The 26,834-nt window shown below is 50.2% G+C and overlaps 1 protein-coding gene and 1 non-coding gene across 5 annotated transcripts in view; both read right to left on the minus strand.

The window, feature by feature from the left end:
* Nucleotides 1–26,834, minus strand: part of Col15a1 (collagen type XV alpha 1 chain) — a 110,963-nt gene that overhangs the window by 37,134 nt on the left and 46,995 nt on the right. For 3 of the 4 annotated variants that reach the window (XM_076845767.2, XM_076845766.2, XM_076845765.2), the window contains 15 exons: nt 25,626–25,770; nt 23,108–23,217; nt 20,671–20,805; nt 19,353–19,502; nt 17,369–17,518; nt 16,768–16,911; nt 12,139–12,192; nt 9,450–9,542; nt 8,192–8,317; nt 7,598–7,660; nt 1,943–1,978; nt 1,407–1,547; nt 1,160–1,228; nt 250–285; nt 65–148 (listed from right to left, as the gene is read on the minus strand). In XM_076845767.2, the coding sequence (XP_076701882.2) occupies nt 65–148; nt 250–285; nt 1,160–1,228; nt 1,407–1,547; nt 1,943–1,978; nt 7,598–7,660; nt 8,192–8,317; nt 9,450–9,542; nt 12,139–12,192; nt 16,768–16,911; nt 17,369–17,518; nt 19,353–19,502; nt 20,671–20,805; nt 23,108–23,217; nt 25,626–25,770 (1,536 nt within the window). The remainder of the gene's footprint in view (nt 1–64; nt 149–249; nt 286–1,159; nt 1,229–1,406; nt 1,548–1,942; nt 1,979–7,597; nt 7,661–8,191; nt 8,318–9,449; nt 9,543–12,138; nt 12,193–16,767; nt 16,912–17,368; nt 17,519–19,352; nt 19,503–20,670; nt 20,806–23,107; nt 23,218–25,625; nt 25,771–26,834) is intronic. The other variant, XM_076845768.2, reaches the window with a different exon arrangement.
* LOC143393211 (U6 spliceosomal RNA) lies at nt 4,919–5,022 on the minus strand. The gene has a single exon (XR_013090517.1). It is a non-coding gene; the product is annotated as a U6 spliceosomal RNA (small nuclear RNA).

The raw sequence follows: 26,834 nt of genomic DNA on the forward strand, positions 1-26,834 counted from the left end.
AGCTTTTGCACCTTTGGCAAAGGGAGAAAATACACAGCCAAGCTCTACCCTGGATGATACTCACACTCGACAGGATCTCAATGCGCCCAGGTGGTCCCCGGGGCCCAGGGGGTCCCACAGTGCTGGCTCCATCCATCCCTCTTTCACCCTGGTTACAGCGGAGAGAAGTGGGGGGATAATTCATTGGACATGGATAATGCTTCTAGAACCAGGCTGGAAAGTCCTTTCACCACAGACCTGTGACCTTACCTTGGGTCCCTGGTCTCCTTTTTCTCCTTTGGGACCCTGAGAAAATAAACAGGCAGATAAATGAACGTTTTTTGGTTTTCTTTTTTTTTAATATTTATTTTTTAGCTGTAGATGGACACAATACCTTTCTTTTATTTGTTTTTATGTGCTGCTGAGGATCAAACCCAGAGCCTTGCACGTGCCAGGCGAGTGCTCTACCGCTGAGCCACAACCCCAGCCCCATTCTTTGGTTTCCTTGGATTTGCTCTGCCTGCTCCCCTGTCCTCGCTCTTGCTGTCTACCCTCAGCTCTCCCACTGGTTTCACTCCAGGCAATGGGAACAAGGGATGCGGGACAGATGCCCCTTCCAGAGCGAGAAAAAAAATTCCTCAGGGAAGAAGACTCAGAGGCCTGCTCCCGGCACCAGGTCTTAGAGCCCCCTGCATCTGGGGGAGGGGGGAAGTCTGCATGTTCAGCTACAGAGTAGGGCCATGCTGTTCCCTTCAGGGTCCCACGGGACAAAGCTAATGAAATCCAGGGGAGAGCATCACAGTGGACATGGACAGTGCCTCCCAGGGATGGACAGAGCAGAGAGGCTGCCTATCAGGAGGGCAGGGTTTTGAAATGGGCCAAACTGTGAAGCTTCCGTAGGGTAGCGGGAGGGAGGCAGGGGGTCGGGGAGAGATGAAGAGACAAAGACAATTTTCAAATTTTCACAAATGATAGTTTGTGCAAAACTGCTTCTCCCTGGAGAAATTGTTTGCACCTTCCAAGATGCAAAGCCTCCCCACTGCACAGGTGGGGGCTGAAGGCACAGGGCAGGTGAATTATTGAGGGGGTGGAGCCAGGATGTGCACCTCCCTCCCCAGCCTCCACACTCCAGTGCCACAGCAAGACTGTCCTCATAAGAAGGTTTCAAAAGTCAACCTACACTTGAAGCAGTTGGCCCGGAGATTCTGGGTTCACTCAACAGCCTGATACTTCCTGAGCCTTCGGTATCCTAGGGAAGGAGGAAGAACGAGATTTTCAGATCTGATTCTGGAGCACCCTCTTATGCTAATGTGGTTTGGGGTGCTGGTAACTCAAGAGGCAAACTGGACTAGCATTCAGGGGACTGGTCCTTCCAGTGGCCCCTAATGCACGTGATTCTTTAACCACAGAAAGTGGGGGGAAAGTACCTCAAATCCAAGTTCTGTTGTACATCCAGGGCCTGGGGGTCCAGGAGGGCCAGGAGGCCCTGGAGGTCCCCTGACTCCAGGGGTGCCCACTTGTCCATTTTTCCCAGGTGGTCCTGGTAAGCCTCTGCTGCCGGGGTCACCCTGTAAGGAAGAGGACAGGCTGATGACAGGTCCCCGGATTCCCTCATGGAAGGACTTAAACATCTGAGTCAGAAAACCACCCTCTGAAGTCAACTAGGCAGATGTGTCTCTGACCTGTGCTCAATAGCACAGGAACAGCTCTCTTGCTAATTGACATTTCACTTGGAGAGAAGCGGATGGGCCCGCAGGAATGAGTTTGTAAGGTGTGTGTGGGGGGGAAGGAAACAGCTCCCCCCAGCAGGTATCAGCTCCCCACCAGCCCTCCCTGAGCAGCTCCTTGAGGTGTGCTTGTCTGTGCTTCGTGACATTTCTGCACTGGATGCTCCAGCCCAACACCCCAACAATAGCAAACCCCAGGGAAGGGGAAGTGGGAAGAGACACTTGCTTTCTCTTACCTTCTCACCAACGGAGCCGTTAGGCCCTCTTGCACCCTGAAAAACACAAACGTCCATGAGCACATATTTCATTAGGTATGTTCAGAAGAAAGGGCAGAATTGTGTCCCCATCAGTTAACAGGACACTGCAAGGGGACCCCTTCTGTCTTGGTTTGGCTGGTGTTTCTAAGACAAGCATATGGCCTAAGACGGCAGTCTGCTAGGTCAGTCCTGTCCAAAGCTTGATGAACCCCATTCTTCACCCGTTAGCTCATCCCCTCCTTGAGAATAAACCAGAAGTCAGGAGAGATCACAGAATGGGTCCTTGGCATTCCAGACAGTGTCCTTCCCCACCCCTTCCATGAGAGAGGTAAAGGGGTACTTCCCCTACTCTAACCCAAGGGAGGGCTTCAAGAACTTGATATGCAGCCCTTAGACTTTGAGAGATTTGGGGATGATAACTGACCCTCTCTGAAAATATGAGCAGAGGGTACCCTCCACCAAGAATGATCAAGGGGAAAACGTAGGATGCGTTCTCAAACTTCTCGTATAATTAAAAATTAATTTAAAAGACCACCTGTGGTGGGATGGCTCTGTCCTCCACCTCACAGCCGTCCGGCACTTCCACAACATCCGTGACTCTGCCAGGATGAAGTTAGGAAACCAGGGAGCTAAATAATTTTCAGGTTCTTTGCAGCTGTGACACTTTGGGACTGTCATTGAGGATAAGCCTAAACAAAGTTCTGGGGGTTCATGACAGAGGTGAGGCCATGGTTATGTTCTGCAGAAAGACCTGCACACATGGACAACCAACACGGTCTCCCTGTGTTCTTCCCAGGGCAGGAAGAATGATAGGAGAGTGACCCTCAATTGCTGCACTCTTTAGGTGCACCTCGGGTGCCTCCTTGACCCAGAGGCCAGGGGGGACATCCTGGCTATCTGGAGAAGTGGGAGGAGGAGGGCTGGAGGAAGGAAAAGCTGTATCTGGGACCTGTCACCTCCCTTTGGCCAGCCCTGCCAGGGAGAAACTGAACATGACCTTCCACTTGGGGTGGAAACATGACTCAAATAATTGAGTTCCTATTTTGTTGCCCAATCTAGAGGCTATGGTTTCTCTGTCTGCTTCTCTTGGGTGCAACCAGCGGGGCCATCGCCTACCGCCTACTGCCATCTGATCTTGAGCCAAGTGCAGACATTGTGCATTTTCCCAGCAACAAATCAAACTGCCACCAGGGCTACTGTGAAACGGAGGCTCAAGTGGCTCCATCTCTGAACACCTTACAGCTGTGCTGCCAGTTGACCCTGCTCAAAATCATGTTCACAAGTGAAGAACTGTCTTTTCAATTGCTTTCCCTGTTTCTTTCAAGTCAAGAATGCACCTTATAGCAATTTCAAATAAAGTTCTTGAAGACATATGAGCCCCTGCTATCTGCCTCAGAAATGATCTTATTCCGCTTGTACAAGGTGAAGAGATAGCACTTGGATCCACTCTACTGGCTCAAAGATACGAGGACGAACATGAGATGGAAGGGGATAGAAGAATCCACTTATTGGGATTTTTGTGAACGGGTAGGGTGGAAAGCGGGAGCTTTGACGAAAAAGCTCAGGAAAGACTCCATACTTCCAAAGTGGAGATGGTGGAGGTTTACTTCACTCCTTAGTGAGAGTATTTTTGTGTGGTGAGGACACACACTGTCCCAGGATTCCAACTAGCAGAGCCGCAAATGTGGTTGGGAGGGATGAAAGGTGGAGAGGTCGGCTTGAGAATGGCAACGCTGTAAAACCATCAGATCAGAAAGTCTGTCTCATCAGGATGAACTGGAGGGGGAAAGACACTGCTAGACCTCAGCCTACGGGAACTTCAAAGAACCCAACAGATCCGAGGATCTCTTCCTCTACGATGGTATCTGAGATGCCCTGTGGGCGTCTGCTGGCTCTGCTCATGGTGTTTGCAATGTGACCACTGCACTGAGCGTCCACTGCTGTTGCCTGTGGTCTGTTTGGTTTTATGGAGGCCTGTTATCATCCAGATGATGTGCCAAACACATCTGATGACGAAATAAGATAGAAAGCAGGAAACCAGGCAAACGCTGTGATGTTTCATTTAACATTTAAACTTGTTGTTACAAGCTCTAAACTCATTACTGGATCCTAGGCAAAAGTAGCTCCCTGCTCAGATCCCTCCCTCCTTCTTTTCTTTTCTTTCTTTCTTTTTTTTTTCCCCCCAGTACTGGTGGAGATCAAACCCAGAGCCTTAGAGAAGGTGGTAAAGATTTAACTGCACTTCCCTGACATCTACAGAAAAGACAGAAGCTGATTGTACAATGTCATTTTGGGCCCAGTGAAGTTACTCAATGTCAATTCTTGGAGCTCAAGGTTCCTCAGCAATTCTGGGTACCCAAGAATATTTCAGAGCCTGGACTCTTTCCTGCCTGACTTCCTAGTACCTTCTGAGACTGAAGAATAATCTGAATGACAAAGATTCTGAAAGAAGCAAAAATTGACCACCGATAATCAGCCGTGTACAAAGCAGAGAGATGGTTTTCAGAGGGCCACGATCCCCAGCAAGTTCTGTGGCACCCTTTCCAGAGCGCTCTGCAGCTGAGGAAGCAGGTCCCTCCCTCCCACCCCTTCTTGAGCTACAGATCTTAGAGTTAGCTCCTCATCTTAATTGGGGGAAAACATGTTAAGAAATACTGTATCATTGAATTATTCAATGACATTCAATTCTATCATAGAACATTTGATACATTCTTTGCGCGTATGTGTGTAATATAAACTTCTGTGACATTTTCCTCATTGGAATACTTAAAAATAGATTCAAATACATTAATATTTCATGAAAAATACCTGGTAGGAGAATTTAGAAAATATTTATAATATACATGAGTTGGCCCTGAATTTCTATTTTTTTCATTTTAAATATCATTTTTTTAAAAAGTAAGATAAAATGATAAGGATTGCTGTATTCTTCACATATCCTGAGTAGCATAAATTAAAAATATGAAGCACTTGCCAAATCTGCATGTCACCCTAGCGCAGGGCCATGTTAATCTCTGAATGGCTCTAGTTTTTGATATATGTGCTGCTGAATTGAGCACTATTTAATACATTCTTAACAACCATCCACACTTGGATGACAACATCCATATCTGATATCGATGATTCTATATTTTTAAAATTCCCAGCTAAATAATCTGAACCTTATTCTTTGGTGGGGAACTCCACTTTGGGTGACTACCTAGAATGGTCTCTGTGGCCTGCTAATGACACGGTGGCTAAGGAGAGTCTTTCCTACAAGTGGATCCATCCAACTGTGTGATAGGAGCTGGGGCAGGGAGTGAGGTGTGCAAGCTGAAGAGCAGACACTCTGGTGAGGAGCCAAGGATCAAATGTGTCATTGTTTGGTACGTTCCTTAACATCCCTGAGATGGCTCATTTCCTTCAGCCCATTTTTGCTCTTTTCCATTCAGTCTGTATTCCTTCAGAAAGCATCATAAACACATAGTGCAAAAAATCGGGATGTAGAACAAATTTCAGGAACAAATCAACAAACAAATATGGGATTGATCTTCAACAGTCATCCAACTGTCAATCATCCTGGGCAAGCCTGCCCCTGCCCCTCCTCCAGGGCACTGCTGAGTCTCCCCATTGCAAAGCTGCCCTCTGTGTCTCTGTGCAGATGTGGGCTAAGTTCCAGACAGAGTGGGGGTCGGGGAGGCTGCTGGGGAAAGACCAGGCAAGATGAGTGTGGGTTGGTGGTGTCTCCTGCAAAATTTCATTTCTTATGAAACAGTTGGTGCGTGTAAAATAGTTTGCTAAAGCTCAACAGTTGCTTCTTTTTCTGAGAAATGTGCTTTCCATGAAAATCGGGTTAGCGCTTCAATTAAAATAAACTTACTTGAGAGCTGATGGAAATGGAAAATTTAGTTCACTGACGCTGGCGTCTAGGCCATTGACATTTCCACGTTCATGAGGGAGGGGGTGCACAGAGGCCCCCACCTCCACCCCAGAAGGGAGGGACCCTCTCTCTTCTCAACCCTAAAAAGCCCCACTGGCCACATCCCTTGTATAAGCTTCCTTATCTTTATTGCCTCTCTTTGCTGGACATGGCTTATCTCATCAAGCAGGCGGGGAAGTCTGTCTGGCAGGAATCCACTCCCCACACCCCACACCAGCATGTGGCTTCCAGACAGCAGACAGGACAGGCGTATGGACAGAGAAGGAGGAATGGAAGGGAGGCTCAAGACCCAGAATGGCAGATTAACATGGTGTCTGAAGGAAGTTTCATTCATTCTTCAAGTGCTCAGAGAGGTCTGTGCTAATTTTGAAGGGTACAGGGATAGTGCTATGGGCTCCCTGGGAGGGTGGGCATGGGGGCCCAACAAGGAAGCTGACATCTTTATTGTCATTGGTCAAGAAGGGTCCTGCAGCATAAATATTGTAGGAAAGAGGGATGTGTCTGCTCATAAACAGGCCGGGAGAGCTTCCCAAAGGATATTCGGTGCCGCTCCCCTGTCCAGTTTCACTACCTGCAGTTGCAGTTATCCAGTCAACCACAGTCTGAAAATAGTAATTGGACAATTCCAGAAATGAACAATTCACAAGTTTGAAATTGCACCCTGTTCTGAGCAGCATGATGAAATCCTGCACTGTCCAGCTCCATCCTGCCCAGAACTTGAGTCACCCCCCTGTCCCGCATATCCACACTGAATACGAGACCCACCGTTAGTTGCTTAGTCACCATCTTGGTTATCAGATCCACTGCCACAGTATCTCAGTGCTAGTGTTCAAGTAACCCTTGTTTTACTTAATAAAGGCAAAGTGTAAGAGTAGGGACATATCAATTTTATTAAAATATTTGGTTTTTCTAAAACTATTGTTGTTGATTTCTTACTGTGCCTAATTTATGAACTAAACTTTATCATAGATATGCAGGAAAACCACAGTAAGTACAGGGTTTAGTACTATCCATAGTTTCAGGAATCTACGGGGGTCTCAGAACGTATCTCCTTAGGATAACGGCAGACTATTGTATCTGAACTGGACCTTGGAGGATGAGAAAGGACTTTCCTAGAAACAGCGAGGGGAAGGTAAATATATACTACTTCCTGCCAGAAGCCATGTGAGGGGGTAGCGGGTGATGACCTAGAGGGGCAGCTGGTGTAGATGGGGAAGGGTGTCAGGACTTTGCCCTGCAGAAGAGAACCCCTGATTTTTCTCAGTGAATGGGGAAGTCACTGATGAGGGCCCCCTAGGGGGAGGTGGATAGGGTACTGGGTGGAGGATGGACTGTGGCTGCAGAGAATGGGGCACCCATGTGGATCCCAATGGCCCAGCATGGGTGAAAAGAGAAGAATGTCTGATCAGGGTGCAGAGAAAGGTTGGTCTTGGCAACTGACCTTTGGTGGCAGGGAAGGGAGGGAAAGGAGGGCTGGAGAAGACTCTGTGCCTGAGTCCAGGTCCCTGGGTAGATGGTGACATCATTCACCGAAGCTGAGGCAGGGGAGATGCTGAGTTGGGCACAGTGAGTCCCAAGATGAGGACATCCAGCAGAAGTGACCAGCAGGCAATTACAGAGAATCAGTCACAGAAGAGGCCAGGTCGGAATTCGGGGTGGGAGAGCGTGGCTCTGGTGGCTCCTGGTGTTAGAATGCACCCCTCCCTTCCCCTTACCTTCTCCCCTTTCATCCCAGGAACACCAGAGGCTCCATCAGGTCCAGGCTGTCCCTCAGGACCCTGCAGAACATCAATGACAATCAGTCACCTTCCTGGGAAGGAGGGCAGGGTGGGGAGGTGGGTGAGGCCAGTGGGTCCAGGTCCTTATGCCAGGGTCAAGGCAAGAGTGCCAGTCCTGGTCCCAGCTGGGCTGCTGTTGGCTGTGCAACCTGGACCAGCATCCTTCACTCTCTGGGTCACTCTCAGATTTCTTCCTCTGCAGGGGTGTCAGGAGCAGGACTGGACCTGGATGTTCTCCAGGGCACCCACCCAGGCCCAGCTCTGGGGTCCTGTGGTTTTAAGATCTCACAGCTGTCTGTCCTCCTACACTGGCCATGATAGAGCAGGAAAATGGTCCGTAAGATGATATTCCTGGGGCTACTTCCCTGGAGTCTCAGCGATGGCTTGAATGTGGAGGATTTTGCTTGCAAACCTTAGCTGGCTGCTCTCTCCCCAGTCACAGACAATGTGACGTCTGCAATCTGTCGACCCTTCCCTGGTGAAGGGAAGCCCCATGGCCACAGAAACAGGGACAGAACTTCAGACACTCACGGGGGGCCCGGGTTCACCAGCAGCTCCGTCCTTTCCAGGGGAGCCAGGGGGTCCATTAAAAACATCAGTTCCTGGTTTTCCTGGAATCCCCGGCAAGCCCGGTGGACCTGGGGGACCTGGAGGACCCTAGAAAACAAGAAATTTTGTTAGAAATGGTGAAGGGAGGTAAATATGTACTGAGCATATATGTTTACACATTCCCTTCATTCCTAAGAATGACCCTACATGGAGGGCTTGGTGTCCCCACAGCAGATGGGGACAGCCAGGTCAATGAGACCAGGAGACTCACACACACTGCTAATCTGTAGAAGAATCGGGATTTGAATCTAGGGCTTTCCAAGCTCACTGCATCTCATTTTCTCCTAAGTGCTTCATACAGTAGAGATCTAATTAGCCGGAACGCCCAGAGGAGCTCTGGTTAATTGAGTGTTCTTATTGACCAGGAGGTCTACACTGCCTGCTACTTTGAAACTCCTGAAGTGGACCTCTTAGCCTCTTGCAAGTTGGCTGGTCCCACCACCTGGCAGGCCCCTGGAAGATCCGTTGGGGCTCCCACTCGACTCATCCACTAAGTCCAGAGCTCTTCCAGCCCTGGTCACGTGGTCTGAGGAGTGGGCAAAGGGCCAACAGAGTGCAGCTTCTAACTGGGGGTCCATGCCCAGGGCTCAGGGGAAGGACTGGGGATGAGGTTGGGGCTGGGGAGGAGGCAACAGCTGCAGCTGGAGAAGGGAGGCGCTCCCCTGGGGGCCATTTAAGAGAGACTGGTGGAGCCCAGCCTTGGGCAGGGGCCAGGGAGCACAGGCGCCAAGGAGGGAGAAAGGGCTGTCTGGAGAGCTAAAGGCAGGGGTGGGGGTGCCTGAGGGCAGGGAAGACTTCAAGAAAGGTCTGGAAGTCAAGGTGTGAAATGCCATCCAGACAGGGAGGAGGCCAGGGGATCTGTTTCTTGAACAAAGAGTGAGATGGGGGCAGGGGGATCAAAAGCCAACGGTGGAGGTGAAGGTCAGTGGGCAAACTTGCTGGGAGCAGCCTGCTGCAGAGGGCAGCCAGGGAAGGGGCGGGGGGAAGAGCAGGTTCTGAATATGAACTCAGGTCCAGACTTTCTTCAAACCATATGAACCCGATCAAAGTGGAAAATGTCAAACACGTAGGAGAGGAAAAGAGTAAGGAGCCCCATGGACTCTGCCAACAACCCTCAGCTTGGCCAGCCAGGTCCTACTGCCCACCCCTGCGCTCCTCCCTCCTGGTCCCAGGCACTTACTCTTAACAGCTCCTCACTGTCCATGAGGTCCCCGGAGCCAGAACCGCCATCCAGGCCCCAGCCTAGGCCGGAGCCCTCAACCTCCACTCCCACCTGAAGAGAGAAGAAATCCCCACAGCTTGGATTCAACAGTCTCCATGGGCGCCACTCCTCTGAGAGCTTCCCTAGATTCTGCAGCTGTAAAACTTCCCCTTTCCTCAGCTGCTCCCTCCTGCTTCCATCCTCCTTGTGGCCCCCACCCCCAGCTCACAGGGGCCCCTTTCTCAGCCTCCCTCCCAGCCGGCCAGACCTCACTCATCTTTCCAGGCCTCATTCTGCAGCAGCCTCCTCCATGAAGCCCCCACTCCCCGATTCTCAGCAGAATTCACCTCTCCCTCCCTCCTCTCTTCCCTCTGGTCTCTGCCAAAGTCTCGATTTGGTGCCAGGACCCCCTGACCTAAAGTCAATCGCTCATGTGTCTGTTGGCCCCTCCAGACAAGGGGCCATTCCAGGGCAGGACCAACCCTGAGACTCCCTGTGTGTCCAGAGTCCAGTGTGAGACCTGGCTCCGTGATGTCACCAAAGGCCTCCAAAAAGGCAAAGGAAACTTTAAACTACTTCCTGGTGCCTAGTTCCTGAAGGCAGGAGCCAGGTGGGGCTTCCTTCAGTCATTAAATGGGAGTGTACCAAGTCTGGGAGGCTCCAAGGAGGAGCCAGTTTGGGGTTGCAGCTGGGTGCAGGAAAGCCATGGTGGAGGGTGCGGGGGAGGAACTGGTGATGGAGGTGGGAGACCTGTTGGGAGGCTGTGGGCCTCAACCGGGGGAGGAAGAAGTAGCGCATAGCTGCTCAGGGGACTTGGGGACAGCCTGGGTAAGGAGGGGGAGGAAGAGGACCCTTGAGAATGTTTCCTGGTTTCTCTTTTGGTGACCAGATAAATAGGGCACCATTCCCGAGATGGGGAACCCAGGGGGAAGAACAGGACTGGGGCAGGTGTGAGGAGTCCAGTTTGGGATGTGCTGAGTTGAGGGACCTCTGACCATTCATGGCAGGGGACATAAATGAATTCCGACGCTGAGGAAAGGGGAAGTTGAGCGCACACTGACGCTGAGCACACTGCCGGCTTCTGCTAGAGGCAGAGAGCCCTGAGGCCCGACTGGAAGGTACTCTGGGGGCTGACCAGGAGACTCTCCAGCCTGTGGCAGTCCCTGCACACTGTGTGTGACAAGCTAGATGGGGAACCTCACGGTGGGTTCAGCAGCCCCAGAGGGTCCAGGAAGCCCCTCCCTGGCACCATCCAAAAGAGAACAAATGGTCAGCGAGGTGCCCCTCCAACCGATCCCTTCCTTTTGATAGAAACTGTGCTCAGTGTCAAGTTCTGATTACACAGAAGTGAAGACAGGCATCGGTCTTCCCATGAGGACACCCTGACCCTCAGAGGTCCGGAGCCCTGTGTTCCTGTGCCACGGTGGTGGGAGGAAAGGCGTTGGGGGAAGAGCTGAGCAACGTGGACATGCCTGTGTGCGTGCCCTGGTCACCCAGGATGCCCCAGTCCTGGTCTGGGCACCCACCAGAGCCCCAGCATCCAGCCAACCCAGCCTCCCCCCACACCCCCACCCCCGATGCCTGTCCTGCCCACCTGCTGCTCCCAGCAGCCCCTGCCACCATCAGGGGTCTTTATTGTTCACAGGCTGCTTCCCTAGGCCCCTGGCCTCCTAGGGGACAGGCACAGTGCCAGAATCATCCCCAGGTCCCAGCTCCCCTCACAGGGCTGGCGCTCAGGAAATACCTTTAGAATGACAGAAGCACCCATTTGGAAAGGAGGAGAAAAGAAAAGGAGAGAGTTGCATCCAGGGGCATGTCGGCTGCCAAAAAGCACCCGGAGAAGCGGCTGCCCTGCCAAATAAGGCACCAGAATGGCCGAGACCAGAAGAGGTGGGGTGGGAACACTGACAGGGAAATCCCCAAATATCAGTGTCGTGACACACCCCTCAGAGCCACCAGAGCCTGCTGTCCTCTGAATCCACAGAGCCTCCCTTCCTCCACCTCAATGTGAGGATCTAGGGTTCAGGGCTAGGGCACCATCTGCCTGGAGACCACCTCCATGCAGCCCAAGGGAGCTGAGCAGGGGCAGAAGGCCAGGGCCACGTGGAGATGGGAAGGGCCCCCAGAGGCAGCTGGATTACCGCCCATGGCCAGGCAGGCTCCCCGAGCAGGCCTCCTTGGGATCACAGGCCAGGGCCACTGTGCTGCAGCCCCATGGAAAGACTTTGCCACCAGCAGCCATCTCAGTAGGAGGAACCTGTTATCTTTCTGTGGTGACCCACATAAGATAGCATTTCCATAAACATCAGCCACTTTATCTGGGCTAGGGTAAGCACCACGGCCCCCTTTTATAGTTGAAGAACTGATAAAGAACTACACTGAGATCCTGCAGCCCCTGAGATAAGCCCAGGACCATGATCCTCGGGGGCTCTTATTTGCTCATCACCCTCCCAGGAGGAAAACCAGGGGCAGAGCTTAGACATAGAACACCTGAATGGGAAGGATCCTTCCAGAACAGATAGGGAAATGGAGGCCCATGGAGGTTGAGGACTTGGACTTCTTACCCAGCTGGTAAGAAGAAACTGTCCAGAACTGTCCCCTGCCATCTTCATGATCCCCCCACCCTTGATCAGAGCCTGGGAGTGCTCCAGAGCCGCCCAGCACAAACCTGCTCTCCTTTGGGCCCGGCCTGTCCTTTCACTCCCACATGTATCCGTTCAGCCTGAAACAAGAAAATTCGGTTAAAACTTGGTCACAATAGGGGCTGGGGATATAGCTAGGGGTAGAGCACTTGCCTAGCATGTGTGAGGCCCTGAGAAACCACCAGAAAAACAAAGAAAAGACAGAAACAGACAAAAAACCCAAAAGCATGGTCATAATATCTTTAGGACATAAAGCTGCTGAGCTGATGATACTCCTGGGCCCAGGGGCCAATGCTGGGTTAGAGTCAGTGAGCCCATGGAGAGGTCACGGGCAGATCACAGCTCTAAGTTCCTATTGACAAGTGACTTCCAGGAAGATATTTTGAGTCACCCAGAGGTGACAGTCAGTCCCATGTTTTGCTAGTGTTCCACAACACAGATTTTCAAATATATTAGTTCATTTTATTTTATTTTTTTTTTAGCCCTTTAAAAAATTTTTTATTTAGAGACAGGGTCTCACTAATTTACTTAGAACCTTGCTGAGTTGCTAAGGCTGGTATCAAACTTGAGATCCTCCTGCTTCAGATGATCTGGAGTCTCAAGGAAGACATTATTCATCAAATTCAGACAATGAAAAATCACTTTGACAATGAATTACATAAAAAAATCCAAGAAGCAAAAGATCAACTCTATAGGGAGATAGAGGATATAAAAAATAAACAAACAGAAATCCTGGAAATGCAGGAAACAATAAACCAAATTAAATATTAGTTCATTTTAAAGGCAATGTTCTTCCTATGTTCTAGAAAAGATTCTAATATCTAATCAGTCCTTAGAAACAGAATGACTTGATTTCAACCACTGTGGCTCATGTCTCCAGATGGTGACTGTGGACAGTGCAAAAAAAATCAAGGCAGAGAGTCTGGAGACAGAGGCTGTCACCTCTACTTGACCCCTGGGAAATGTGTGACCTTGAGCAAAGCTCTAATCTTCTCTGGGCCTCATCTGCAAAATAATCCTCTACAGCTGATTTATCGGAGTGCATACTCTGTGGTAGGCAAGGTTTTCCACATATTCACTCTTTTATCCCTCGTGACAAATCAAGAGGTTAGGTCCTTTGATTATGACCCTGTGCCGTGCAAAGACAGGAAGAGATGAAGAAACGGGCTGTACACATGTGGCAGACCTGGGCTGGGATGCTGCCTCTCACCCACTAAGCTACACTGCTTTGGTGACTCCGAGAGTCAAAAATCATCCTAAAAATGTTCTTGAGGGGGGTGCCCTGCCAACCAACCTGACTGTGCCTTTTTTTTTTAATCTTTATTTTTATGTTGTGCCAAGGATTGAACCCAGGGCCTCACACATGTGAGGCAAGCGCTCTACCACTGAGCCCCAGCCCCAGCCCTGCAATCGTGCTTTTTAACTATCTGCTTCGAACCACTTCAATTTTCCACAGGCCCCTAACATAGGCATGGAGTGGTAATCTGTCCTCATAGGCTAGATGACTTGCTGTGTGTTCATTTGTTTCTCCCTTTCTCTCCTCTCTCTCCCAGCTCCATTCCCTGCTTCTTGGAGCTTCCCCAAAAAACTAATTGTAAAAATCATAAGCCCCTATGGTGGAAAATTCCAAAACGTATCAAGGACCTAACAACCTCCCACAACTCTACCCCTTCAAGGCAAAAACTTAATATTTAGGGAGAGTATTTCCTTCCAGGGTTCCTTTTTTAAAAAGGTTAATATTGTTTTAAATTTTTAAAAATATATTTTGTTCTGTTTAGTTGTACATGACAGTAGAATGTATTTGGATATATACATAAATGGAGTACAACTTCCCATTCTTGTGCTTGTACATGATGAGGAGTTCCACTGGTTGTGTATTCATATATGAACACAGGAAAGTTGTATCTGATTCATTCTACTGGCTTTCCCATTCCCATCCCCCCTCCATTCCCCTGACTCTGTCCTGTCCTGTTTGGTGATCCTCCCCTCCTCCCTCTTCTACTCCCACTTATTATGAGTTAGCATCTGCATATCAGAGAGAACATTTAGCCTTTGGTTTTTTGGGATTGGCTTATTTCCCTTAACATAGTAATCTCTAGCTTTACCCATTTACCAGCAAATACCATAATTTCATTCTTCGTTATGGCTGATGTAATTTCTGTTATGTATATATACCACATTTTCTTTATCCATTCATCTGTTGAAGGGTACCTAAGTTGGTTCCATAGCTTGGATATTGTGAATTGAGCTGCTATAAACGTTGATGTGGCTGCATCACTATAATATGCTGATTTTAAGACCTTTGGGTATATGCCAAGGAGTGGGATAAGTGAGTCAAATGGTGGTTCCATTCCAAGTTTTCTAGTCTTCCAGGGTTTACATATGAATATTTTTAAATAATTAAGGCCACATAATATACCCAAGTTTATAACCAGCTTCTTTCACATCACATGTTTCCCCATTATTAAATATTAATAAGAGTAATAACTAATAACTGTGTAATGTTCCATTATTTGAATATAGTTTAATTCCATCTCCTGTTGTTGGCTAATTAAATCATGCCCCATTTTTCTCTACCACAAATAAAACTGAGATCAACAACCTTGTGAACAAAGCCTCTTCATTTATCAGACTATCTCCATTAGAATGGATTCCTGAGACAGCAGTTTCTGGTTGTGGTTTCATGGTGGTTAGTTTACAGTTGTTAATATGCAGTTTCATGGTCATTAACAGACGTGGACGAGGTTTCCCAGAAGCAGTAAATCTTCAACACTGCCAACAGCGTGGCCGGCCTCTCCAGGCCACTTTCCCAAAGTAGAAAACACAAGGATTTAGGACAACCAACCCAGTTTCTTCAAGAAATCAGCAGCAAAAAGAATATAAGAGACAATCAGAGAATAAAAGACTCCTGGGACACTTGTTAGCCCCATGCGATGGTTAGCCCTTGCGGGGGGGGGGGGGGAAGGCATTTAAATTATCAGGGTTTTAGATAATATGAAGGGATCACTATTGATTGGTTAGATGGATGACGACTTATGGGTATGACAATACAAAACAGAAAGGTCCAGATCAATCTCTTAGCAATGTGCACAAATTATTTACAAGCTAAATGATATGATGTTTGGAATTTAAACAAATACTCCAGCCCTCCCCTCCCCTGCAAAAAGATGGTGGTAGTGGGTAGAACAGATGAGGCAAGATTGGCAATGGTCAGTGATTGCTGGAGCTGAAGGATGGCCCCTTTGTGAATTTTTTAGATTTTCAAAAATAAAAAGCATCATATCCCAACTTGCTCCCAGTGTTGGTCACCTGAGATCATCCCCTGGGGTCCTGGACCCAGACTCTGTGGTGCTAGAGGCTGCCTGGGTGTGCATGGGGCACGGCTGGGTTAAACCTGGGGTCCCTTCTCCCCTCCTTCCCTTATTAGTGACGATGAGGAGGCCTGGGCCTCTAGAGTCAGGGGCATCCCTCAGAGTGGAATCTCGCATCCTGGCTCCCCACTGAGGTCTCATGGATGAGAACACAGGGGGCTGAAGCTCAAGAGCAGGGACTGTGCAGGCAGCAGGCCTGGGGCCAACGCCAGCACCTCCCCATGAGGCGTGTCTTTACCTCCCAAGAGCCTCCTCCTTCGCGTGGAATGGAGACCGCTCACCTAACACCAAGACCGTGGGGTAAATAGGACCAGGGAATGCTGGCACAGGGTGCTCCATCCGTCCCTTCAGACAGCTCAGCTCCTGCCCCCTGACTGTGAATTCCTCAGGGACAGGAAGAAGGTCACATTCTTCTCTGTCTCCGAGTGTCTGGACCGAGGGCCCTGAGATGCCATGTGTCCAGGCTGAGTCACGACTACAGGAGGGACACTGTGACTACAGGGTCGGGAAACAGCATAGAGAGCACCAGGCCGCTGGAAGAGATCCTTGGCCACGGGGGATTCTGGACTCCCAGCGGCCTCTCTTGACCTTCTTTCCACAGCCCCTCGGCTTCTGGGTCAGCTGTGGCTGAACGTTGAGTGAAAGGTCACTTAGGGAACTGAGGTGCCTTAGCTGGTCACCAACCAGGGAGGGGGGTCCTCTAAAATATATTCACTTTTGAAAGTGATTTCACTCCCTGCTCCCCATGCCCTTCCAAATGAGGCCCAGCTGTGGGCTTCCTATTTCTAAAAGATGAAGCTACAGCCCTTGATTGGGGACAACCTCACGTGTGGGAAGAGAGTATCCCTCACAGCTCCCCTCTGCACAGACGGTCTCAGAGAAATGGAAGGATTTGCTTCAGGGAAACGGTCTCAGAGAAATGGAAGGATTTGCTTCAGGTCACACAGGAACAGTCCAGAATCCTAGAAACTTGTGCTGAAAGGGACTCAAGGGTCCCACACTGTACATGCTTCTGTCCCCTCTACAGTCCCCAAGTCACAGAGTCAGTGTGTGTGTCTTCCCACAGTGCCTGTTAAAAAGGTCTCATTTCAATTTAAAAGGGCAGCTGGGACCGAGGCTAGGTCCCCTCAATACTTACTTCTTGCTTTTTCCTCCCCAGGTTCAAGGCCCTCAAATACACAATGAGATGAGAAATGAGAACCCGCCTCTGAAAAGGACAGGGGCCGCCCCTGCTCTTCCCTGCCAGAGCTGCCAGCCACATTGTCACACCTCCCAGCCACTTACCGGAGGAGTGACTTGTCTCTCAGGAGCTGCGGTGGGGACGGGGAGTGGTGGCCCATCAGGGGGAGCACTGCTGGGTCCCTCGCCTCCAGCCGTGGCAGGGGGCTCCTCCGTGGAGGTTGCTGCCCAGTGGTCATCACCAGGTGCCTGGAAAGGAAACCGCCCGTGGAGTGACGCTGCCCCGACCACGTGGCTGTGGGCATTGTGGTCACAGCCATTTCTGTGGTGCTAGCTCAATTTCAAGGTACTTTCTCACCTACAACCTCCATTAACCACCCCCCACCCCGTTCTCAGAAGCAGCAGTTCACAGGCCCTTCAGGGGTCTGTCTCCCTTGGGGCTTAGCTAGGAAGCTAAGTCTCCTTTCTACCTCTGACCACGTGTCTCTGAGACAGTTCTCTTGGGCCAAAGCCAGGAGGCAGCAGACTGGGACAATGTCTAACCCCTCTGTCATGCTCCTGTCATTGCACCCCACCCCCACCCAGGTGGCATCTCCCCAGACCCTTCATAATGAAGCTGAATGTGCCTCTGCAGAGGCCACTACCCCAACCTAGGATGCTGACCTCTCTCTCTCCCAGGCCAGAGAGGACACTAGAAGACACTTACAGGAGTGACCACTTGCCCAGGGGCCGCAGTGGGTGCAAGGGTAGCCAGGCCATCTGTGGGGGCCCCACTGGCTTCTTCTTCCTCGAAAGTGACAAGGGGCACTTCTGAAGCAGCTGCGGCTGTGGTTAAATGTTCTTCATCCTTTGGACCCTGGAACGAAACCGGCATGAAGGATCTGGCATCCATGGCCAGGCCCCTGCTGCAGCGGGTGCAAATATGCTGCAGGGAGGAGACCCCTGGGGTCATCAGACAACTGACCTAAACTCCCTTCCCCTTGCTTATCAGGAATTGCACCTCAGCTCCAGGCTCCTGGGGCTCAGGTTAGAATGAGGCTCTCAGGGCGTTCCCAGCTCACCCCGGGAATCCCTCTAGCACATCTCTGCCAGGTGCTTACCTGGCATAGCTCCAATAATGGGAGCCCACCACCTCTACAGGCAGCTGGGCTCAGACAGTCCTGCTGGTCAAGCCCACTTTCTATTAAGCTAAGACTTGGTAGACCTGACCCTGGTTTTCAACTTGTGGTAAGTGCTTTGTCTTTAAAGAATAAACAGGGAGGAGGAGAGGAGTGGGGGAGGGGGAGAAGGAGGAGATCACTTCATTCATGGAAATGATCCATGCAACTGCCAAGTGGCCTGGAGAGCTCTGTCACTGGACAGTGCACATCTTCCCACTGCAGTTTTCCTGCATGGACCACAGACCAGAGCTGGATGCTGCTGGAGCAGCTTGACACAGACCAGGGAGCATGGTGTGGATGGCCTCGAGGCTGGGTTATGGACCTGGGCTTGGCCACCCTGCATGCATTCACTCAGCAACCACTCGGTGCCCATCACGCAGCAGGAGTGAAGCACACCCAAGAGGAGGCATCTGCAAGCCCTGTCCTCGCTGAGCTTGTGCCCTGCTAGGGAGCCAGGCATGAACCAGTGAGCAGGTTCACTATGGATCACAGGATGATGGGCCCTTCCAAGGGCAAGGACGGCCCCTTCCTGAGGAAGTGGTGTTGGAGACAGCGCTAAGGACACACACAATGGAAAGGAAGAGGCTTCCCAGTAGACAGGGGTGTGAGAAGGCTGTGAGGCAAGAGGGACAGATCTGCTCAAGAGACTGGAAGAAGAAGGGGGCGGAAAGCAGGGCCAAAGCAAGAGGGTGGGGAGAGACCAGCCAGAGATGTGGTCAGCACGGGTGGCCAGCCAGACCCTGCAAGGCTGCTTGTGTCTGTGGGTCAGGATGATGGGAAGTTCCCAAGCATAGGGCTGATACCCCAGAGAGGACTGGAGACAGGGGCTGGAGAGGCCAGGGAGGGTCTGAGAAATCCCCTGGACTGGGGGCACCATTTAGTCCAGGGAATGGCACTGGAGGACAGAAGTGGTCATAAGGGGTTTAGGTGGAAAAATCACTTAGACTCCATATTTGATGAGATGTGGATGTAAGGAAGGGGGAAAAGAATTCAGCACTAGCCCACTGGGAGATGGATGGTCCACTTCTATGAGGTGGGAATGCAGAAGTGGACATCAGGAGTTAGCTTTGAATCTACTGAGTGAAGAACCTGAAGACATCTATTATACGGACGCTGTCAGGATGGTCTCATCCAGTGCCTGGAGGACTTATGTTCAGCTTCAGGAGCTGAAGGCAGACGTGGGTGAGCAGGACTGGCCATGCCCTCCACCTGCTGGTCTGGTCTGCCTGCACCCTGACACCCTGCTGCCCCCTTCTGATAGCCAGCTGCAACTCCATCTCTTCTCCCACTCCCACCTGGCCACCGCCCTCATGCTGGCTCCCCTCCCCCATGCTGATTCCCCTCCCCCATGCTGGCTCTCCTCCTCACTGGCCTCCCGGGGCTGTGCCACACTCCAACCCAACCTAGCGAGCTCCACCCCTGAGAGAGCATTTAGTCAGAGAACTGTCCCCCTCCCCACAGGGGACTAGCTGAGTGTGGGACCCACACTGAGAAGGCCAGTACCTAATCCCAGCACTTCATGCTCCTTACCAGGGTGGCATCTTCCCCAGAGTCCTGGGTGAACGTGGAGAGGGCCGGCTCCCCTGTGGGCATGCTGCCAGCCTCTGTCTCCCCAGCAGTGCTGACAGGCACCTCAGCCTCCCCTGTTGCTGTCATTGCTAAACCTTCATTATCCAGTCCCTAAACAGAAAGGCATGCTGAGGGACCATGGCAGTGGACCATGACCCTGGACCACTGGGCTGTTGCTGGAGGGAGCAGACGGATAGGGCCCCTTGTGCACCTGCATCCTGTCGCTCCTGCACCTTCCAAGCAAGTACACAACCAAGATGGCACCTTGCACGGGTGCCCGCGGTGTGACATTAGTGTGGGAATATGGACTCCTGCCCCCATCAACCTAGCATCCAGCTGTGCCATGTCACCCTCGGGTGACACTTGCTCTCCAGTGGTCCCTTCCAACCTCTGCCACTGGTCCCAAATGCAGAATTTCCACGGGTACCGAAGTCCTTGGGTGGGGGTGAAAACCCAGGCCGTGGGCTCCATGGCCTTCTTGCTGAAGGAGCTATCTGTACTCACTGACCACTTGACCACTCACTATCTCCTGCTCTTCCTAGCACAGTGCCATCTGGCTCCACTCCTCCCACATTCTGAAACTGCTCCCTCAACCTTACTCAGGTTCATGCTGAGAATTAGGTGGAGGCTGGATGTCCCCAATCTTTCTCCCCTGGGAAGGCAGGGCGAACTTTCCAGATTTCCAATCTGACTACATCTCTTCCTTGTTTCCTACCTTTCAATGGCACCTTACTTCTGCTGGATCCCCTCAGGCTCCTTGACGGAGTCTCAAACCTGCCCTGCATGGTCTCAGAGGCCTCACAGAGGCCCATGGTCACACTGTACTTGTTTTGTTTTACGAGGCTGCAGGCCTTGCTTCTGCCACCCCGCTTCATGGAACACCTGGCCCATCCCCATCTGCCCAGCTACTTCCTCTCTTCCTCCCGGGCTCACCTTTTACCCCCTTCACCCCAAAGCTGGTCTCCGGGCCCCTATTCTGTGCTCACCAAGCAACAACAGCTTCTGCTCTTGAACCTCTTACTACTGAGTTTCCAGAAACCAGGACCATCCTATTTACCATCTGTCCCCACTCCAGGGCCAGCAGGCCACAGCCCTCCACAAACTCTTGCCCAATTGGTGAAGCCACACCTCAGCCTCCTACTCAGAGCCACCAGACTTGGCCTCACAGGGCTTTACTCTGCACTTTGCAGGGAGACGAGGAAGGCTAGTTGACTGCTCCAACTGGGTTGACCCCCTCCCTGATAGCAGGTGACACACAGCAGGCACTTGAGTTACTTACAGAAGTGAACCCTTCCCCGGGATCCTGGGTGGTCATAGGCAGGGTTGATCTCCCAGTGGGCGAACTGCTGAGCTCCGCTTCTGGAGTGGTACTGACAGGCACTTCAGCCTCTCCTGCTGCTGTTGCTGCTAACCCCTGCAAACACAGACATCACAGGAGACCACGTCACTGGGCCCCTGGTCCTGGTCCACATGGAGAGAACAGAAGACCTACTCCCCTCCAGCAACTTGCATTTCTGCAGCTCCTTTACCCAGGCACTTCCACGTCTACGACCCCACCCCAGCCCCACGCCTGTCCCAGATTTGCAGAAGCCAGGGACAGGGCAGATTGCTGGGCACCTCGGTCCCCTGCTTGACTCAGTGTCTTTGTCCCTCTGGTGAGGAGTGATCACTGCCTCCTGAGTCAGTCTGCTCTAGCTCTGATGCTTCTGCCTGGGCACAGGGACCTTCTGCCACCCCTGTCCACATGCACCAGTCCAGACAAAAGGACAATATCTTTGCCCCTGACAGCTTCAGAGATGTGCAAGCAGCACCTGCGTCCTCCTCAGCCTTCTCGAGGCCAGCTACTCCTCTGTCCTCTCTTTCCCATGACTCGGCTTCCCTCTGGGCAATACACAGGATGAATTCAAGAAAGTGACACAGCAAGGGGACAAATGGAAACAGCGGCTCTGGCTGCCAGTGTCCTCAAGTGGCTATGTTTTATGTCCATTTTTCAAAGTTTTTCATTTTTTATTTTTTTGCTTTTGAATACTAAACACAGTGGGCTGATCCAAGACAGATTTCCTGCTGCAGGACTTCTCAGGGCCTATATGAAGGGAAAGTCAGAGCATTTCCCAAATGTACTTGTCCTCAGAGCTCTTCTTTCACATAACATACTGTCCTTGCAGACTTATCCTCTCCCCATAAAGACACATAAGAAAGATGATGTCACAGGATATCAATTGAGACTCTCTTTCTGACTCAGGATCAGCTAAAGCCTCGAAGGGCAAGTACAATTCCATTTGCAAATTCCAAATCCACCCAATTCCACAGCCATCAGGTAACTTCCACGTGCTAAAAGAAGTGGCTGCCTCACTCATGGGGACATACTAACAGACAATGGAGTGACAGCAGTTCTACCAGCTGTAGGCCATCCTACCTCCCTGATAGAGAGGGGAGTTGAGTGACTGGAGAGGAAATATTTCTTTGGAAAGGATTTTCAGAGTGCTGTTCTTTCTCCCTCTTCTCTCCTCCCAAAAACCATCTGGCAAGCTGGATATGTATTCTCTGGAATTTGGGAGACACAGGGACTGGTATGATGCTTTCCAGGGAGACAAAAGGTAAAGTAGGGGACCATCTAGATCCAGAGAGGGAAGGGAAAGGGGACAGAGGAGAGAGAATGGGAGAAAGAGATATAGGGGGACACAGGGACGGAGGGGGAATCTGTCTGCAGCTGTTTTACTGGACACACACAAGATATAATCCCTGCAAAGGGAGCTGGTTAAATTCATCAAGCTATGGCCTCTACCCAGAGGCCCATCCAGAGGGTGTGGAAGCCCAGGCAGAGGTTTAAAGGCCAGCAGTGGAACTTTGGTCCTCCTAGGTCTCCTGCAGGAGGACCTCGGAGGAATCCCAAGAGCTGCCACAAGAGAAAGTTGCAGCATCTTCTCCACCAAAGGCCCAGATCCTAATTTCAGCCAGCTGGGCCTTCCTCTCCAGGTGCAGCAGCCCCTGCAGATGTTAAAAGCAGCTGCTCCAGGGCCACAGGAAGTGAGGAGGAGAAAGAAGGAAATAGAGAGGAAACCCCTGACAGTGCTTCCTTCCCTGGGTGATCCTGGTATGCACCAGGCCTACACCTGCAAAGGGGGGGAACTCATTTGTATTTTTGTTAATTTTTTTATATTATCCTGGACTGACCAAGTGAAATACCTGTGAAAATCCGAGTGTGACCAGATGATTGGGAGAGATGAGAACTGTCTGAGTTTTCATCCCAGGAGGGGGAAGAAATGATCTGGCACTTTAGTTTTTAGCAGGGGTCATTGTGAGAGAGCTACATTTGCTTTAGTTTTGTACCCTACTGTGTCCAGCATTTCAAATACTGCTGGCATGGCAGAACCAATCACCCAGCAGTAGCATGGACACACCTGCAGTTAATGTGATTCTGTCTTGAAGGGGGCTCAAAGGGCTGAGGAGTCTCCACAATGGAGCAGGAGGGAGGTGGTTTCCATGGTGAGGGCCTGGCATGCATCACTAGGCAGGTGTGAGGATGAGCGGGGGTCGCATTTCCTCCACCTTGCCTGGTGCATCCCGGAGCCCAGAGAATCTTGCCTCTACATATCACGAGGACAGGGCAGTCCAACTAAAACCCTCCTGGTTCTCTATGGTTTCCAAGTCACCATTAGGTTTGAAATAAGCAAAGTTCACCACTGACTTACAAAGGAAATTTGCCATTCACTCACCTCTTCTTCCGTGACAGGGAAGGCCCCGCTCCCTGAGCCATTCTCAGGAATGGGGTCACCATCCACAGGAGGAAGTCCCTCCAGGGTGTCATTCAGGATCTCACCTGACCCTACAGGAAGAAGGCATTCTGTAATTAATAACTACATTTTTCATTGCTGGAAAAGAATGAACTGTCTCTTTACCTGCTAGCTTGGTGTAACTTGGAAAGGCGTAACAGCATAACATTAGATTAAGAAGAAAAAAACCAAGTTGCAGAACAAGAGGGTAAGGTAATATTGCTTGGTGGCTTCCATCACCAGCTCTGGTACCTCCACCAGCCGGGAATTCTGCTTTGCCACTTACCAGGAACGTGACCTGTGGGAGATTGCTTAGCGTATGATGCAAGCTGGTCACCTACAAATGAGGGATCATAATACTTCCCACCTCATAGGGTTGTTTGCAGGATTAATTGATAAATTAATGCAAGAAAAGCACTGAGAAAAGTTCACAGCATATAGGAAGCGACTGATAAACTTTCATTGTTATTGTGGTTCTGTATTTGTAAAATATAGGAAAAAAACCAACCCAAACTATACATGACTATACATGTTCTATCATTATTATATATTTTATAACATTCATGTTATATAATGATATTATCTAACATACATGTATGTGTGTGTCTATATGTTTATACAGACATACTTGGCTAAACCACAGTACTTAATATTTGTATCTTGAAGAGGATAGGAGTGGAAGGAGAAGAGGAAACTATTATTGCTCATACAACTGTGTATTGATTAAATTGCTACCACATGCACACATTTATTTTATAATTTAAAAAACAAATGAAAACCTAAAGCAAAGAAAAAGAAATTACACTAAAGTAAATGCGGGCTTGTTATCCACCCCATCCCTCACCCCCACCCCTCCTTTAATCCCCCAGCCAGTGATTAATTCTAACTGGGACCTATCCTACTATCAGGCTGCCTGGGAAGAACGGGGCAGGAATCCCAGGATTCTGCCTCCCTACTATCACCAGAGCATGTGTCTTGCTCCCGTGGGCACAATGCAACCTTTCACTAATAATTTTCACAGAGTAGTGGCTGAAGTAGGGCCCTTGAAGCTGGGAGGACCTGTCTCCAGACCGGGATCCTTCTGCACACTGAGGTCGCTCACCCCATGGTCAGAACAGTGTGGGGGAAGTGTTAGGCTCTCTAAAGGACCCTGTGCCACCAAGAACTTGAACTACAGAGCACAGGCACCAGCGGGATGCGGGTGTCCTCCCTGCACTGACCACCAGGGGACGCTGTGCAAGCGGCCCGCGGGCCTTTAGCCTCTTTCCTGACCCTGGGAGGGTGGAGGCCAGGTAGGTGCTGTTGTGGAAGCTGGTAATACAACTATGCAGGGGCTTTCCCTAGCTAGGGATAATGCTCAGGGTTCAGGTTTCTTTCTCCCCATCATCTGGGTTGTCTACAAAACACGATTGAAAGGAACATTTTAGTCAGTCCCTGGTTTTCCTCTGGCCTTTGAGGGGCAGGTTAAAAAGTTAGGCTGATCTTGGGCACAGTGAGCTGTGCTGGGTTCTGGGTCACTCTCCATTCCAATTCTGCCTGCTCAAACTAGGAGAGTCCTTGCCCTGCCCTCTGCTCTGACAGCTCCTTGCCCCTTCCTTAGGGATTGCAAGTCCACCAGAACAGCATTTGCAACTCAAAATCACTTCTATGACACATTCACCTGCAAGGCAGGATTACTGACATGCTTGGTTAAGGACTCTAAGGCTGGGAAATGCTCAGTTCCTTGCCCCAGGCCCTCAGCAAATAGGCTCCTGTGCAGGACTTCCATTCAAGCTGTGTCCCAGGACACTCTGGCTCTCGCAGCTACAGCCTCACTTCTTGGTTTTACTATAACTTTATTAAATTGCTGTACAATTTTCTTCTGTCCAATATTGTATATGATCTCTTAACCACCAACTTCACAAACCTAGTTATTAGACTAGCATTCATTAACTGATGGAGAAGCAAAAAGAGTAATGATAAATATTATCATAGAAGACTTATAAAATACAGAAGTCCAACAAAGAAAAATAAATCCACTTACAATCCTAACACCCAAAGATAACTGGAGATAACTGCTCCTAACATTTTGTAACATCTCATAGGTTATATCTAATACAGCCACATTGATCTACATAGCTATACATAAATGGATATAAATAACATATATTCAAAATGAGGTCAGCACAAAATTTTGAAATTTGCTTTTTCAGTGGAATAAACCAAGAGCATATTTCTAGATCATTAAGATTCCACATCATTGGGGAAGATATGAGTGACATAAGAGTTTGCCCTCCCACTCTTTATGACGGGCACTCTGGGTTGTTTTTGCTATTAGGAACAGCACTGCTAGAAATGACCCTGTCCCCACACCTCAGAGCTCTGGCCTGGGTTGTAACAGTGGTGTGAAATGTCCCCAGGCTGGAAACCCAGCAACCACTCAGTGAAAAGCCATCCCCTGTCCCTGGGCCTCAAGACTTGCCTGGCTCTAGGTTGCTGTGCTGGACAACGCTGGAGGTGTTTTCTGGGGTCTCCTCTGGTATAGGTTCACCAGAAAGCTCCGTGTCCTCGTAGGGAGAGGGTGAAGTTGGAGGTATATTTATGGGATCCACTTTTGCTTCTTTAGGCTGAAAGGATGAAAAATGAGACCCAAAAGGATTGACTTGACAGGAAAGCTCAAAAAAAAAAAAAAATGACAGTGACTTTCAGAGGAGAAAATAACTTATCCACAAAGTGCTGAATAAGCCAAGGAAGCTGAGCCCCCCTTGCTGTGTCTGGGCCATCACCACACCTGCCTCCCAGGGCCTGGAGCCATGCTCATTGGATCATACTAAATCCCCGTCAGCTCACAGCAAGACTCTGCTCATCTCAGCCACAGGTCTGAGCACAGGGACCCCAGTTCTGTAATCCTGGAAGCCAGGGCCAGCACAGAGGAAGTGCCCAGTGAAGATGCACTGGGTGAGGGAACGAACGAGCCGCCCAGTGCATGAGCCCCACTGCACTGGGACTACCACACCAGCCTAAGCCCAGGTGTATCCTGCTGCTAAAGGCCTATGAATATGAAAGACGCAATGGCTTCCCTCTAGGGACACTCTAGCACCTGTGCAGCTTCTCCAACGCCAACCAGTGTCCTGAACAACCCTACCTACTAGGGAAAATCAAACACAAAAATTCAACAGCTGGAAACAGCGGTTCAGAGATCCAAGCAGAAAACCCAATGCAGGTCCTAAGGGTCACATCACCCCCAGCCACAGCAGCAGCTCATGAGACCCAGGGCTTGTTGGCATCCAAATGGTCTCATCACTTTCTAAGAAGAAGGTTACTAGGGGAGGAGGGATGAGGGGAAGGGCCCAGTGTCCAAATTGTGTTATGAATAAGAAACAGATCTTGTTGAGATGCTAAGACCTCAGGGTTAATGTCTTAATGCAGCATCACTTATCTATCCTAACAACACAAGGATATTTCTTCACTGTCAGAATCTAGTGTATACACCGTGGATCTCTAACCCATCAGAACAGGGAAGATTCTCAGGCTCCCCATAATGTGATGATTCCATTCTTACAGTCAGAACTGGGTCAAATAAGCTCTCTCTCTCTCAATAATAAGCTCTCTGCTTATTAGCTAAGTTATGTTGGGCAAGTCAGGTAACCTCACGGAGCCTCAGCTTCCTGCTCTGTCCAGTAGGGACAAT

Source organism: Callospermophilus lateralis, chromosome 2 (genome assembly GCF_048772815.1).
Source record: "Callospermophilus lateralis isolate mCalLat2 chromosome 2, mCalLat2.hap1, whole genome shotgun sequence".
Classification (NCBI taxonomy): Eukaryota; Metazoa; Chordata; class Mammalia; order Rodentia; family Sciuridae; genus Callospermophilus; species Callospermophilus lateralis.